Below are 17,440 nucleotides of genomic sequence, written 5' to 3'. Positions count from 1 at the left end.
AAAGGAGTAGTGATTTATTAATTACCTATTATGTGCTAGACAGCACACAAAGGTCTCTACAAATAGCCCCCAACAATCATATAGGGTAAGAATTAAGGCAGGCTGAGGTTAGGGGACTTTCCCAGGGTCACTTAGCTAGTAAGGAAGTGTCTGAGGTTGGATTTGAACTCAGGTCTTCCTGACTCCAGACCCAGTTCTCTCTCCACCCCACTCTGCCATCTCACTCACTGAGAAGTAGGAAAGAGCAGTGAAATAAAAATCTAGGGAAAAGAGAGTTATCAAAAGGAAGGTAATTGAGGGGGTGGCTAGGTGGCACAATGGATAGAGCACCGGCCATGGAGTCAGGAGTACCTGAGTTCAAATCCAGCCTCAGACACTTAATAATTACCTAGCTGTGTGGCGGAAAGTAATTGAGAGTTAAAAGAGAAAGAATACAGACTTCTGGAGGGGAGTCAGGATAATTATGAGAAGCTCAGAAGCTCCTTGAGCTTTTCCCAAAACAACTTTATTATTTTTTTTTAGATTTTTTGCAATGGGGTTAAGTGGCTTGCCCAAGGCCACACAGCTAGGTAATTATTAAGTGTCTGAGGTCGGATTTGAACTGAGGTACTCCTGACTCCAAGGCCGGTGCTCTATGCACTGCGCCACCTAGCCAGCCCCCGACACAACTTTAAATGAAACCTTCACACAGATCTTAATAGCTACCAACCCCCCCAAACCAGTGAAACAAGTTCTCAACTCAAGATATCATATGATGAGGATTTTCAGGAAAGACCTATCTCTTCTGGGGTAAAGAGGAAGTATAACCCAGCATAGGTGAGATAGCAGAAAAGCCAGCTGGAACCTCTTAGCCACAGCTCTGTTCAGGTCCTGGTACAACCAGCTAGCTTGACAGCAGTTCAGAAGGCAGGGTTCCAATCCCAGACAAAGTCTGAGCCCTGGGAAGCCTAGGGCAATAGACAGGACTGAATTGGGAACAAATCACTGCAGAGGTAAAGCCTGGGCATAAAAGTTAAAAATAAACCTCTGCCTAGGCAACACCTAGTCTACCTAGGTATTCCCTTAGGAAGCAATAAACCAGGGGCCAGTTCCCAGCCCCAGCACTAAAAACTTGAGAATATACTCTCTGTACCCCAAGAGCAGAGTTCAGCTATCAAAATAAGCATAAAAACAAAAATAAAACTAACCACAGAAAACTAAGTGTTCAGATAGGGATGATAAAAATGCCATCTTGGAAGAAGAAAGTAGTGATAAAGTGCCTACATGAGAAACCTCTCGAAGTAGTTTATGAACTGAACTCAAATCCAAAACTTCATGGAAGAGCTTAAAAGGGATTTTAAAAACCAAAGAAGAAAGGATGAAAAAAGAATGAACAAAAAGAAATGAGAACCATGAAGGAGAATAAGGAAAAATGGACTGAAGAAATTAACTCCTTTAAAAAGAAAAATGACCAACTGAAAAAAGATATAACTCAACAAGAAATAAAATCGATCAAGTAGAAAAGGAATAACACATCAAAAGGTGAAATTAACCAATTGAAGAAGGAAAACCTCATTTAAAAGTAAAATTAAACAACCAGAAACCAAAAGCTTACTGAAGAAAAGAAAACCCTAAAAATTAGCACTGAAAAAAATTGAAACTAATGACTCTTTGAGATACCAAGATTCCATCAAACAAAACCAAAAGGCTTAAAAAAAAAAGAGTATCAAAGCTCCTTTAGGAAACAAAAGAAATGAACTGGAAAAACAGATCCAGGAGAGATAATTTAAGAATTACTGGTCTATTGGAAAACCTTGATAACAAAAAGAGTCTGGAAATTATCTTTTGGGAAATTATCATGGAAAACCACCCTCATATGCTAGAATAAGGCAAAATAGTCCTTCAAAGAATCAACCATCTCCAGAAAAGAGACCCCAGAATAAAAATTCCAAGAACTATGTAGCCAAATCATAATTCTCAGCTAAAGGAGAAAATACTGCATGCAGCCAAAAAAAGGAAGTAATTTAAATACCAAGGAAACACAATCAGAATTACACAAGACTTACCAGCTTCAACATTAGAGGATTGGAGGACCTGGAATATGATATTCCAGAGGATGAAGAATTAACTACCCTTCAAAATTCAGCATATTCTTTCAGGGGAAAAGGTGGATTTTAAATGAAATAAAGGACTTCCAAAATTTTCAGATAAAAAGATCAGAACTAAACAAAAAATTCAGTCTTCAAATACAAGACTCAAGAGATCCATAAAAAGGTAAACAGAAAGGGGGGAAAATGCTAGTCAAGAATCTTAAACTGTATTCATCCCTACAAGGGAAGATACTTTTTCTAACTTTTGAAAATTGTTAAAAGAAACATGCTTAGAGACAGAGTTTAGGTATAAGATGACCATAAAAGTGTTGAACCTCTAACCAATACTTTTTAGCTAATGGGAGTTGAATAGTTGGAGGGACTGTACTTAGAGGGCATGGCTATGAGTGGATCAAATGATGCTGCTTTATAAGGGTTATATTTCTATTGGGACAGGAAGGGAATGTACTTAGAGGATCTGTACATAAATAATGAAATGATCTTGATTTATTTGATAGTTTAGTTAAAGAAGGCTGTATTATTATAGGTACAGAGGGAAAGAGTGTATTTAGAGGGACTGGATTTAAACAGATCATGAAGTTATTTCACTTTACTTGATACTTTACAATTTGTACATGAATGGATCATGAAATGATTTTGATAGACATGATACTTTTAGTTCATGAGGATTGCATGTCTATAGAGAGTACTTGGAAAGAGTATAAATATAATTTGATGTTATGACTCTTGAGAAATGTATTTCTAATGGAACAGAAGAGGGGAGTTTACTTAGACAGTTACTATGAGGTATTGTTGCTTATCAGTCTGTTAGTCAAACAATCCTTGAGAATTGTACTTCTGTCAGGACAAATAAAAGGAATATTTTTGACAATGGAATTGTAAATACAAGTCAGGATTAAAACAATAAAGATAGAAAAAGGATTTTACAAGGAGAAGGCTAGGCAGTAGAGAGATATATGTTTTGTTATGTTTTGATTTGGGGGAGTTTTTTGTCCTTCATTTTTTCGAAGACCAGGACATCAGGGAAGTAATACCATGAGAATACACGTGAACTGGATTTGAGTGATGGGAGAGAGGGGAGGAGGGAGGAGGCTTAGCTGAGTCAACAGCCTCACTTTCTCCTCCAGAGCCATCTGGTCCAGTGGCCAGATATGAATCAGGGCCTGGGTTTGAGGCAATCAGGGTTAAGTGGTTTGCCTAAGGTCAAACAGCTAGTAAGAGTCATGCATCCAAGGCTGGATTCAAACTCCCATCCTCCTGACTCCCAAGGCCAGTGCTCTCTCCACTGCATCACATGAAGAGGCACAAAGACCTATTATAGGAAATGGAAAGAAAGAATAGATTTGGCCCAAAGAGGATATGACAAACATTGCTAATTGAGTTTAAAAATCTATCCTACCCTATGGAGAATTAGGGGAGAAAGGGGAGGCAAAAGTAAAAGTAAAGTTAAAATTTAAAAAAAAAGAAGTTAAAGGGGAAAGGGAGCAAAACTCTGATGAGGAGGGATAAGGGGAAAGGAAGAGAAAAGTATAAAAGAGGAAAGGTAACATGGAAGGAAATACAAGATTAGTAATCTTAACTATAAATGTGAATGGGATGAACTGTCCCCAAAACAAGCAGCTAGCAGAATGGATTAAAAAACAGATCTTACAATACATGTTTACAAGAAACACATATGAAGCAGATAAATGCATACAGGGTCAAGGTAAAAGACTAGCGCAAGATATATTATGCTTCAGTGAAAGTAAAAAAACAAAACAAAACAAAATAAGGGTAGTATTCCTGATCTTAGACAAAGCAAAAACAAAAATAGATCTCATTAAAGAGATAAGGAAAGAAACTACATCTTTCTTAAAAGATTCCACAGACAATGAAGTTATATCATTATTAAACATATATGCACCTAGTGTTTTAGCATCCACATTCTTAGAGAAAAAGCAAAAGAAATTACAAGGAAATGTGGAAAGTAAAACTATAATAGTGGGAGACCTCAATACCCCCTTTCCCAGGATTAGATAAATCTAACCACAAAATCAACAACAAGGAAGTTAAGAAGGTGAATAGAATTTTAGAAAACTGTGATAGAACTCTGGAGAAAACTGAAATGGGAATAGAAAGGAAAACACCTTTTCTCTGCAATATGTGGCATCTATACCAAAACTGATCATGTACTAGGGCATAAAAACCTTACAATCAAATACAGAAAGGCAGAAATATCAGACACATCCATTTCAGATAATGATGCAGTAAAAATTACATATAATAAAGGGCAATGGAAAGATAAACCAGAAATTAATTGGAAAGTAAATGACCTAATTTTTTTTTACTTTTATTTAAGGCATTGGGGTTAAGTAACTTGCCCAAGGCAATTATTAATTGTCTGAGGTCAACTTTGAACTCAGATCCTCCTGACTCCAGGGCCAGTGCTCTATTCACTACACCCTCTACCTCCCCATTACCTAATTTTAATGAATGAGTGGATCAAACATCCAGTCATAGAAATCCAAGCCAATGACAACAGTAAGAAGTCATACCAAAATTTATGGGATCCAGCCAAAGCAGTTTTTAGGGAAAATTTTATATCTTTAAATACAAAATAGGAAAAAACAGAGAAAGAGGAGATCATGGGACTCCAAAAACTAGAATAAGAACAAATTAAAAATCCCTAATTAAATACCAAATTAGAGATTTGGAAAATCAAAAGAGAAATTAATAAAATTGAAAGAAATCCATTCAACTAATAAATAAAACTAAGAATTGTTTTCTAAAAAAACCAGTAAAATAGATTAAACCTTTGGTTAATCTGATTTTTAAAAAGAAAGAAGAAAACCAAATTATAGTATCAAAAATGAAAAAGATGAACTCACCAGCAATAAGGAGGAAATTAAAATTATAAATCAGAGCTATTTTGCTCAACTGTATGCCAATAAATTTGACAATCTTAAGTGAAATGAATGAATATTTACAAAAATAAAAGCTACCCAGATTAATAGAAGAAGAGATAAAATACTTAAATAACCCCATTTCAGGGGGGGAAAAATTGAAGAAACCATAAATAAACTCTCCAAAAAAAGACCTCTAGGCCCAGATAAACTTACAAATGAGTTCTACCAAACATTTAAGGAACAATTCATTCCAATTCTCCATAAACTATTTTTAAAAATAGGAGTTCTACCAAATTCCCTTTATGACACCAATTTGGTGCTGATAAATAAAATGGGAAGAGCCAAAATAGACAAAGGAAATTATAGACCAATCTCCCTAATAAATTTAATGTGAAAATGTTAAATAAAAGAGATTACAAGTTATTACTAGGATGATGCACATATTATCAAGTAAGATTCATACCAGGTAGACAGGGATAGTTCAATATTAGGAATACAACATAATTAACTATATGATCAACAAAACTAGCAGAAATCATATGATTATCTCAATAGACACAGAAAATGCCTTTGACAAAATACAGCACTCATTCCTATTAAAAATACTATGCATATAGGAATAAATGGTGTTTTTCTTAATATAATAAACAGTATCTATCTAAACCATTAAAAGCATTTTATATGTAAAGGGGATAAACTAAGAGTATTTCCACTAAGGTCAGGAATGAAACAATGGATCACCACTACTATTAAATATAATATTAGAAATGTTAGCTTTAGAAATATGAGAAGAAAAAGAAATTGAAGGAATTAAAATTGATAATGAGTAAGCAAAACACACTCTTAGAGAACCCTAGAAAATAAACTAAAAATCTCCTTAAAACAATTAACTACTTCAGCAAAGTAGCAGAGATATTAAATAAACCTTCATAAATCATCAGCATTTCTATATATGAAAAATAAAGCCCAAGAGCAAGAGATGGAATGAGAAATTCCATTTGAAAAACTGTAGACAACATAAAATACTTGGGAATCTACTTCAAGACAAACCTAGGAACTATATGAATACAATTACAAAATACTTTCCATACAAATAAGATCAGATCCAAACAATTGGAAAAACATCAATTGCTCATGATTAAGCCAAGCTAATATAATAAAAATGGCAAATCTTCCCAAATTAAATTATTTATACAGTGGCATACCAATCAAAGTCCCAAAAATCTATTTTATAGAGCTAGAAAATATAGTAACAAAATTCATCTGGAGTAACAAAAGAGAAGAATGACAAGGGAATTGATGAACAAAAATGCAAAGGAAGGTGGTCTAGTTGAACCAGATCTAAAACTATATTATAAAACAGCAGTCATCAAACAGCCTGACACTGTTAAGAAATATAGACCAGTGGATTAGAGTGCTTGAAAAAGAGACAATATTAAATGACTATAGTAAAATACAGTTTAACAAACCCAAAGAGATTAGCTTCTGGGATGTTTTTTCTGACAAAAACTATTAGGAAAACTGGAGAATAGTATGGCAAAAAATAGCCACAGGCCCACACCTCATACCTTATATCAAACTAAGGTCAAAATGGATACAGAATTTAGATAGAAAAGGTGATACCATAGACATTAAGAGAACAAGAAATTATCTGCCAGATCAATTGAGAGGGGAGAGATTTATGACCAAACAAGAAATAGAGAACATTTCAAATTGCAAAATGGATGATTTTGACTATATTAAATTTAAAGGTTTTACACTAATAAAACCGATGCAGCCAAGATTAGAAAGAAAATAGAAAGCTGAGAAACAATTTTCACAGCTAGTGTTTCTGATAAAGGACTCATTTATAAAATATATAGAGAACTGAATCAAATTTCTAAGTCATTCCCCAGTTGAGAAATGGTCAAAGGATATAAACAGGCAGTTTTCAGATGGAGAAATTAAAGCTATATACAATCATATGAAAAAATGCTCCAAATCATGATTGATTAGAAATACGCATTAAAACTGCTATGATATACTAACTCACATCTATCAGATTGCCTCCCCAAATGATCAACATTCAAATGGATGTAGAAAATTTGGATATTAATGCACTGCTAGTGGAGTTTGGGACAATGTATTGTTGGAGTTGTAAACTGACCCATTCTGGAGAGCAATCTGGAACAATGCCCAAAGAGCAATAAAACTGATCATACTCTTTGACCCAGCAATATCAATACTAAGTCTGTATCCCAAAGAAATCATTAAAAAATGGAAAAGTCCCACATGTGCAAAAATATTTACAGCAACTTTTTTGTAGTGACAAAGAATTTAAAACTGAGAGGATGCCCATCAATGGGGGAATGGATAAACAAATTGTGGTATATGGATATTTTGGAATGCTATTGTTCTATAAGAAAATCAAGAACATTCAAGCTTTAGAGAAGCATTGCAAAGAATTACATGAACTGATGTTGAGTGAAGTAAGCAGAACCAAGAGAACATTGTACATGATAACAATAATATTGTGAGAAGATCAGTTATGATGGATGCAGCTTCTCTCAGCAATTCAGAGATCAAGGACAACCCTAAGAGACCTACTATAGACAATGCCATCAACATCCCAAGAAAAAAAACTAGATTCTGAATGCAAAGCAAAACATACTATGTTCACCTTTTAAAATTTCTTTTATGTTTTCCTTTCTCATGTTTTTTTTTTCTTTCCCTTAGTTGTAATTCCTCTTTCACAACAAGATTAATATGTAAATATGATTAACAGGAATGTACATGTACAACTTCTACCAGACTTTTTATCACCATGGGAAGGGAAGAGAGGGTGGTAAAAAAAATGTGTGACTCATAAATTTGCAAATGGATGAATATTGAAAAACTTCCATTGCATGTAATTGGAAAAATAAAATAAAATTTCAGTTAAAAAAAAAGAAAATGCCAAAAGCCAAGACAAAAAAAAGAATGCAAAATAAGAAAAGGTCATTAGAATTGGCAATTTCCTAGATAACAGTTTCAGTTTAATAATGTAGTATGAATCCAGAGTGCAAAGATATAGAGGGAGTGAGGGGAAGTCTGTGGAAGCATCAGCTGTAGACAGCCTTCCCAAAAAGTTAGATCAGGAAAGGAAGGAAAGATAGGATGACAGCTAGCAGAGATCAAATAGTTCAAGTGAGGAATTTTTTTTGAAGATGGGACAGAACTGGGCATGTTTGTAGATAATATAGAACCAGATAGTAAACAGGAAGAAAATGAAAATAAATGAGAGAATGGGGGTGATAGAGAAGACAGAGTAGAATGGAATTACTTGTGCTTGCAGAGAGTGTTGCCTTGGCAAGGAGCAGAGCCACCTTTTCATGTGAAATAGATGAAGGTTGATAGAGTGGTGGATGGCATCTTAGGGATGTGAGGTGAAGGGCAGGGGTTAAGATGACGCTTTTGGCAAATCACCTAAAAATTTTCGGTGAAATATGAGACAAGGTTCTCAGAAGAGAAAGTGGAGAAGGGAGCAGGGGAGCCATAAGAATTTTGAGGAATGATGAAAAGATTCAGAGAAACTACTATAGTTCAGTCAATAATGAGTCACTTATATAGATGTCAAAAAAGATTGCTTTAACCAAAGTGAGACCCTATTTTGAGATTATGATATATAAGTTTGTTGTAGACTCATGTCAGAAGTTTTGTGATGTTCCCCAACTTTGTTCAGTAGTATGTAAGGATAAAGACAGCAGGTGGTGGTAGTAATTCGAGAATGAGGTTTAGCAGATTAAGACTGATGATAAGATAATGGCAAGGGAAACTAGAGAAGCTGTGTAGCATTGAACTGGTTCACCAAGGTGCTAATATGGAGAAAAGGATGGAGTATAATCAAAGATTAGTTCTTATCATAAGGACAAAGAGCAGCTAGTGGGTACAGTAGATAGAGCACTGCTTGGAATCAGGAGAACAGGAGTTCAAATCCAACCTAATACACTTGACTCTTATTTGGGCAAATCATTTAACCCCTACTGCTTCACATTCAAGGCCTTCCTGACCATTGGACCCAGATGTCTTTTCAGAAGAAAGTGAGACTGGTGACTTAGCTCAGCAACTCCTCACACAGATCCAATTCTTGTGTTTGTCAGGGAATCACCTCCCTGATGTCATAGTCTTCTTCGAAAATGAAGGACAGGGGTGGCTAGATAGCACAGTGGATAGAGCATCAGCCCTGGAGTCAGGAGTACCTGAGTTCAAATTCGGCCTCAGACACTTAATAATTACCTAGCTGTGTGGCCTTGGGCAGGCCACTTAACCCCATTTTGCCTTGCAAAAACCTATAAAAAAAAATGAAGGACAAACATTTATATTAAGGACAAAGAACAGGTTTGGGGATTGCAAGGAACTATGAGGTGGAATGACAGTAGACTGTGATCAGATAAAGTAATTTCAGAGGTCGTGAACATGAAATTGGTGTGCTTGTCTATGTCTTGAAAAAATTAGCTCAGGTGAGGCAAGGAATAGATCATGGAAAATGAGTAAATTGAGGAATTAGAAGGTTGGAGTGTTTGAAGCAGTATCCCCTAATATGAAGGCAGGAGTTGTACCTATTAGAAAAGGAAAAAGAGTATCTTTATGGTTAGTAGACAGAACCACTAGGATCTTGACTTGGTGATAAATATGAATTGTATGAACCTCAAAGGAAGGAAGATGTTAAGGGTGTTGAGGGAGAGCCTGGAGATCAAGAAATACTGCAAACCAGTAAACCAGGAGTTGGAGGGGAAAAATTGAATCAATGCTGGAAATGGTAATCAGGAAGCTAAGTTCTCTGGAGGGGGTCTGGTCTCAATGAGTGAAAGTCGATGGAAGGTGCAGTAAAAGAAATAGTTAAGATGAAAATGGCATGGTTACTTTTAGAGCAGGCATTTCAGGGAACATTGCAGTGCTTTACAAATATGATCTTATTTAATCCTTACAAACAGCCTATTTTTTATTAGGTTTTTGCAAGGCAAATGGGGTTAAGTGGCCTGCCCAAGGCCACACAGCTAGGTAATTATTAAGTGACTGAGGTTGGATTTGAACTCAGGTACTCCTGACTCCAAGGCCACTATTCTATCCACTGTGCCACCTAGCCACCCCCCAAACAGCCTATTTTTATCCCAATTTTACAGTTGAGGAAATTGAGGCAGACAGATCCCACAACTAGTAAGTGACCAAGATCAGATTTGAAATCAGTTTTTCCTGATTGTAGACCTAGGGATCTATTCATTATGCTTTTAGATCAGGTGGAGAATCTCCAGCCCAGGGGCCATATGAGGACATTGAAACCATTTGGTCTGGGGCTACCATAGCAATCTCAGGCAGGACTCAAAATTCAATGAATCTGGGAGCTTTTTAGGGGTGAATTAATTGAATATTTGACTGAATACAGCAAACTAATTTTTAAGGTAATAATTTTTTATGGCCTGTGAATGATGTTATAAATATCTAAATGACCCTTGGTAGAAAAAAAGATTCCTCACCCTTGCTCTATCTCCATAGGTAGCTTTAGAGTAGGATATTGATGGGGTTGTGTTGAGGGGAATGAGAATAAGTAAGCAGTCAAAGAAGGGACAAACACATTGACAGCCATGGCTTCAGAATCATTGAGATTCAGACAAAATAACAGTATTTTCATGGTTTCAGAATGATTATATCATTGTCTTTAGGGGTTAAGCCTTGAGTATAGTATATTGCTGAAAAGGTAAGAATGCAATGGAGAAATGGTGCTTTTTGGTGATCTGCAAGGTGACTGCAGCCAAATGCTCTCAGGCAAGTGATTATTATCTAGTTAGACATCTGAGTAATTAATTATGTCTTTTTTTTTTTGCTGTTCGTTTATTTCTATAGAGATTATGACCCCCATTTGGCAAATATACTGTAATCATTTGCTATTTTCTTTTCTAGCTTATTTTGTAGATGAGGTAACTGAGGTAAAGAGGATTTAGTGATTTGTCCAGGGTCACAAAGTGACTGAGGTTGGATTTGAACTCAGTTCTTCCTGGGTCCGGGTCCTTATGATGCCTTTATCATTGGATTTTAGCAAAATTTTGCAGAGACATTTATCATTAGTTTGTCAGTTACCAGATAATATTTTAGCCACAGCAACTCACCATGACCAACTACTATGGAGGTAATGAGGTGTGGTTTAAAATAGTAAAACAAATACTTCCAAAGATATGGACTGGGTGTAGGAGTTATCTGTGTGTCATTGACTGACTATCTGGAATTTCAAAGCTACATTTAAATAGTTTAGGAATTCACCTTTGTTTGGGTTCTACCCCAGTTTTTTTTCCTTTTCATTAGTATATATGATCAAGAGTTGACTACTAATTTCTCATACAGAATAGATTAAATTATCTAGCATAGTTTCATCATATTTGTAGTATCTATATATGCCAAATGAAATGCCTCACCACATTTCAGGCAAAGATATTCTTTAGTAAAAATTATCCTCACATAATTTAATTTCTCCAGTTACCTATTTGAAGTATATAGGGATAGCTATATTGTGGTGGTTTGTTAGTTTTGGCTTTTATATTGATTTTGTTTTTAAGAGGGGACTATCTCTAATAAACTACATAATCTACTTTTTTGGTTTTCTAGGCAATTTCATTGTTATTACAGTATTTAATTAGTTCTCAGTGAAATCTTATCAAAGTGAAAAAAAAGGAAGATTACTATTTGGTTTATCTTGTGTAATCTTCATCTTAGAAGAATTTCAAATAGTTCCAACAACTAGTTATATTATACTATGAATTCTAAAATATGAAGAATGTTGTCACTTATTCTTTAGATGACATTGAAAAATGCCAAAAAGGAATTTTATGTCAAATATTTTTGTATTGTATATGCTGTTTTCTTAAGATGTTTATTATAAATTAGAGAAATCTATTTTAGAATACTTTGAAATTTTCTCAGAAAAACAAGAATGCAAAACCTCTAACTGATCCAGCTTTAAATATAAGTTTCATTTTAAAATCCAAGATCTGATTTGATCTTAGTGACATGTACTTGTTAATTCCTTGATGAATAGACAGATAAACCAAGAAGTACATGTCAGAACAGTACCTCTTCTGAAGAGAGATGATCACAAATAAATTTTCTTCTCAACCAGTTTTTGATTTGTTGGGTATTACACCAATTCTTTATAAGGACAGTGTTTACAACTCTTATGAGACAGCCCTTTGAGCTTTACCTCTTCTTGCCTATAGTTTTGACAAATAGAACCATAATTCATAAAAGATCTAGTGACTAAAAAAGCCTTACACTCTGATTTAGATAAATGTATGTTAAAGAATGACAAAACCAAGTAACTTGACTCACAGCTAAGTAATATATTTAATATACCAACAGAAGTGAGGTAATAGTTAAGGGAAGTGATTAATTTCATATATTTCTTTTAGATGAATGCTTTTTATAGCTGTAAAATTGTTTCAAATGTTAATATAGATTTTGTGGCTCCAAATTTACTTAACTATACTTTTATGGTCTTTTATTTGTTCACTAATTTCAACTGTATAAAATAACAGCATTTTTTTCACTAACCTAGCAATTAGCAAAGCATTTAGCTTGCCATAAAAGTAGTGTTTTAGTATTTTTACTAAGCAATTAAAGTAAAAGATTCATACAAATGATTGCATACAAAGTCAAAAAATTAAATTACTCCTATTTAGAAATTGAATCATCTGTATAGACTGTTTCATGAAACTTTCTACTGTAGCCAAATGTGCCTGTCCAGTAGAATGCACAGGAAATGTGTCTTGTCTACTGTCCTGCCCCACTACCATAAACTACTTTTTTGTTTGTTTTGTTTTGTTTTGACAAGGCAATGGAGTTAAGTGACTTGCCCAAGGTCACCCAGCTAGGTAATTATTAAGTGTCTGAGGCTGCATTTGAACTCGGGTCCTCCTGATTCCAAGGCCAGTGTTCTATCCACTGTGCCACCTAGCTGCCCCAACCATAAACTACTAAATAGAAAGCTTGATCCATTGAGAAATTAGTGCCAATACATTCAGAACTGAATGGATGAGAAGATTCAAAGAGTTGTAGTTAATGGTTTAATGTAGATGTGGCAGGAGATGTCCAGTGGAGTATTCCAAGAACCTATATTTAGTTCAAGGTTAGCATTCTTATATATGACATAGATAAAGGTATAAAAGATATTTTCATCAGATTTATCAGAGGAATAGGTAACACTGAATGGCAGAATCTAAAGTATTTGCCTGATTAAAATAAGATGACTCCATAGAGATTAGTATAACACTCAAATACAAAAAATTAACTTAACAAGTATAAAATTGGAAAAGCAGCAGGTATTTTGAAGAAAAAGATTTTTGGAATCTTTAGTGTACTGCGAATTCAAAATGTGACATGGCAGCCAAAAAAGCTAATGCAATATTGAGCCTCATTAAGAGAGTCATAATGTTCATGAAGAGAGAAGAGAAATGTCTTAATCCCCAATGACTCCCTTATTTTCCATCCACCCCCCATGCTTTTGTCAGACCTTATCTAGAATACTAAATTCACTTCTGGACAACACCTTTTAAAAAAATTATTGTGGGCTAGAGAATGTATAGAAAAGGGCATCCAGGATGGTGAACAGTGCAGAGTCCATGAGAGATGAAGATCCAGTGAAGGATCCAGGTATATTTAGCTTCACAGGGGAACATGCTATCATGTGGATGAGAGTAAATTAAATTCTCCTTGGCCCTATGCTTTGAGTTGTGGATACAAATTTTAAAGATGCCAATTTAAACTTGATGTTAGGAAAAACTTCAACAATTAGAGATGTCATAGATTGAAATGAACTAAGAGTTCCTTTTCCTTGTAGATCTTCAAATAAACATCAGTCACCTGTTTATTGGATTTGTTATAAAAATTATTATTTTTGTGCATTTGTTGGACTATGTGAACACTGAGGCACTTTACAAATTTTAAATTCTGTGGTTCAAAGATTCCAGATTTCATTCTCCTTTGTAATGTTTTATTTGTCTGTGACTATGGCCTTGTCATCATTTTATTTTTAAAACTGAAGGAAAAGTAATTTTAGAAAAATCCATATTTCTTTCATTAACTGAAAAACCCATATGTACAACTGTTTAGTTTCACCAATTTTTTTGAAACTCATAATGATATACTTAACAAGTAAAAAGGTCAAGGTAGACCTAGTAGACAAAGTTAAATAATTTATGTTAGTATCAGTACTTTAAAAATATTAAATAGAAAAGTATGTCTTTATCACCTCTGCTATTCCTCATTTGTTTCTAGTACCTTCCTAATAATTATTATAATAATTGATATTTAGTTTATAAATTTTTTGCAACCTGCTTTACATCTGTTATCTAATTAAGCCTTATGGAAAATTTATAAAATAGATATGAAAAAACTAAGGCTTATAAATGGTAGAAATCAACCTGATCTCAAAACCAAGTGATTCTTTCTATCATCTCCTGCTGTCTCTTCATCTATCTTAGGAAAGGATATAATAAGGCTATTCACACAAATATGTAAATGATGGATGAAAATTATTGTGTTAACTTGATTTAAAGGAAACAATTTCTTTAAATAAAAATAATGTATTTCAGGGTTTTTTTGTTTGTTTTTTTGCAAAGCAAATGAGGTTAAGTAACTTGCCCAAGGTCACACAGCTAGGTAATTATTAAGTGTCTAAGGTCAGATTTGAATGCAGGTCCTCCTGAATCCAGGGCTGGTGCTCTAACCACTGCAACCACCTAGCCACCCCAGAATTTCAAATCTTGATAGCCAGTTTGGGCAGGGGTGTGTATTTGTGTGTGTGTGTGTGTGTGTGTGTGACAAGTCTTATCCTATAGTGAATGGATCTAACCCACACCAGAAAATGAAGGAAGAGGTGAGCACACATTCCAATGTTGTAACATCACAGACCAGCTTAACCTTTAACTAATACAGCTGGACTTTTTTCAAATGAGTAACATTGTGCACTCTCACAGATTATTGAAGTTTTAAAAGGAAAAACTGCACCTGAATATGAAAATGAAAGCTGATTGGCTGATTTATCATTTTTACTGAGTATCACTGCTCATTTAAATGAACTGTACACATGTCTCCAAGGTGAAAAATCAATTAAGAAATGATATGTTTCAAACAGTAGCAGCATTCAAAATGAAAACTGAAATTGTGGCAACCTCAGAATAAGAATAATAATTTAATTCACTTTGACACACTATCTGAACAAAACAAGATAAACAGTGAAAACTGTACAAAAATTTCAGTCAAGCATCTTGAAAATATTCTTTGAATTACTACAACCTCTATCAAACCAGATATAGATGCACTGATCAAAAAATGCAGTCTGTGATCACATTAAAAATAGCATGTTCCTATTTTTTGTTTGAAAAGTAAATTTTATTTACTCATTATTTTTATTATACTTTATTACATTTTATTATTATACTATTGATAATATGGGTTATATTGTAATCATAAATAAATAACAGATTCTATATGTGGCCCTTGACAAGTTTTTGTTGGGTGATTCAGCCCAAAAGAGCTAAGAGGTTGGCTAACCATGTCCTATATAATATTTCATTTTCTTAAACTTTTAGCAAGTTTTAAATGCCTCTTAGACTGGCAACAGTTTGACATTGTATACTTAAATACTTTGGTGATTTCACTTGATGTGGTTATTCCTTGCCCTGTAGAAGAGTGCAATCCTGCTAGACCTTATAAATGTTCTTTGTTAATCATTTTGGCCAGCAATAATAAAACATGTATATGGTGTTATGTATATATTTGAAACATATCATTTTACAAAACATTTCACATACATTTTTGACATTTTACATACATATCCTTTAAGATAGGTAGTATATTTATCTCCATGTAACAAATGAGTAAACTGAATCTTAAAAAAGTTTTAAGTTAATTTTTATGGTTATACACAGTCAGTGTCTGAGGCAGGATTTGAACCTAGATATTCTTACAAGTTCAGTACTTAAACTCTTACACCATGCTGCCTTTCGGGCTGTGTGTGTGTGTGTGTGTGTGTGTGTGTGTGTGTGTGTGTTTCACAATATCTTAACAAGTAACCTATCTTCTAATGATAAACCTCACTAAACTTCAGGTAATGTAGTCTCAGTTGACAAGACTTTTAAAATCTTTCCAACTTGGAATAAAACCTGAAAGAAGTTCATGCTAAATTACCATAGCCTTCATGAATCACCATAATAGGTATGACTTAAGTGGAAACTAGATAGACACAAATAGTCAGATAGACAAGACAAACAGGTAAATACAAATCAGACTTAAGATTTCATTGTTGTATGGTAAACTCCTATCTATGAAGAGTCTGACATAGCAGAATAATTGAACATTAACATATCCCTCACTGGTCCTGCGCTCATGAAGAATTTCCTCTGTTAATGCAGATGGCACTATTCTTCAATTAATATCTTAGAGATTTGCCTGAGGCATTAAAAGGTTGAATGACTTTCCCCCTTGTCACAGTTAGTATGTATAAGAGGCACATACATTATATGTATACATATAATGTATATGGGTATACACATATATATAGAGAGAGAGATAAGTAGAATATACATGTGGGATCTATGATTTCGTCACTTGGAATCTTAGTATAAGAATTCTACCAATGCAGACTGCAGTTCAACTTATCTGTCACTTAACAGAAATTTTCTAAAGAATTTACTGAGATATATCAATGTTAAATGACTTTCCCAAGATTAGAAAGTATCAGGTGTAGGATTTGATCCCAGGTCTTCCCAACTGCAAACTCAGCACATTCTCTGCTTAAATACCTTGCCTCTAAAAATGGACATTATGACAATCTAAAATAACTGACATTTTAGCAATTAATTGAAAAGTAATGGAGTGCAGTTTATAATATGAACAACTGTAATATTTATTCATTTTTCAAAAAAATTGAAATTGGATGAACTAAATTATAGTAATGTATTTTTCTCAGGCACTGAAGAAGATGTTCTCAAGTCAAAGAAAACATTCAGAAGTCAAGCTGTGGTAAACCAGAATGCAGAAACAGAGCTCATGCTAGAAGGAGATGATGATGCAGTCAGTTTACTACAGGAAAAAGAAATTGACAACCTTGCAGGTAAGATTTTATTATTTGTCATAAGGATAAGGCTGTTTGGCTCTCTGTATGTCTCTGAATGTACAACTGCAATTATCTACCCATATCCCTATCAATGCATACATATGTACACACATGTGTTTTTATGTACCTAGAAAAGTTATGCCATAACTGCATTTCCAACTCTTTTTGTGGGAATGAAAGATGTTTACTGGTTACTTAGAATGTGACATGCCTAGTATTAGAGGAAGTTTGTAATCTTATAGAAATAAGTTCTCCCTTCTAGAAAAATCACCTTTCTATTTATGCATGTATGTCCAGCTAATATATGTATTATTCTATTTACATTGTAATTATGCCTTGAACAT

At 34.2% G+C, this 17,440-nt stretch overlaps 1 protein-coding gene across 7 annotated transcripts in view; it reads left to right on the top strand.

Annotated features, from left to right (window-relative positions):
* The window catches only part of NBEA (neurobeachin), a 796,125-nt gene that overhangs the window by 506,384 nt on the left and 272,301 nt on the right, over nt 1-17,440 (top strand). For all 7 annotated transcript variants that reach the window (XM_074216034.1, XM_074216037.1, XM_074216036.1 and 4 more), the window contains one exon: nt 16,950-17,093. In XM_074216034.1, coding sequence (XP_074072135.1) covers nt 16,950-17,093 — 144 coding nt within the window. The remainder of the gene's footprint in view (nt 1-16,949; nt 17,094-17,440) is intronic.

This window comes from Macrotis lagotis, chromosome 1, assembly GCF_037893015.1.
Source record: "Macrotis lagotis isolate mMagLag1 chromosome 1, bilby.v1.9.chrom.fasta, whole genome shotgun sequence".
Lineage (NCBI taxonomy): Eukaryota > Metazoa > Chordata > Mammalia > Peramelemorphia > Peramelidae > Macrotis > Macrotis lagotis.
This window is presented reverse-complemented; position numbering and strand designations above follow the sequence as displayed.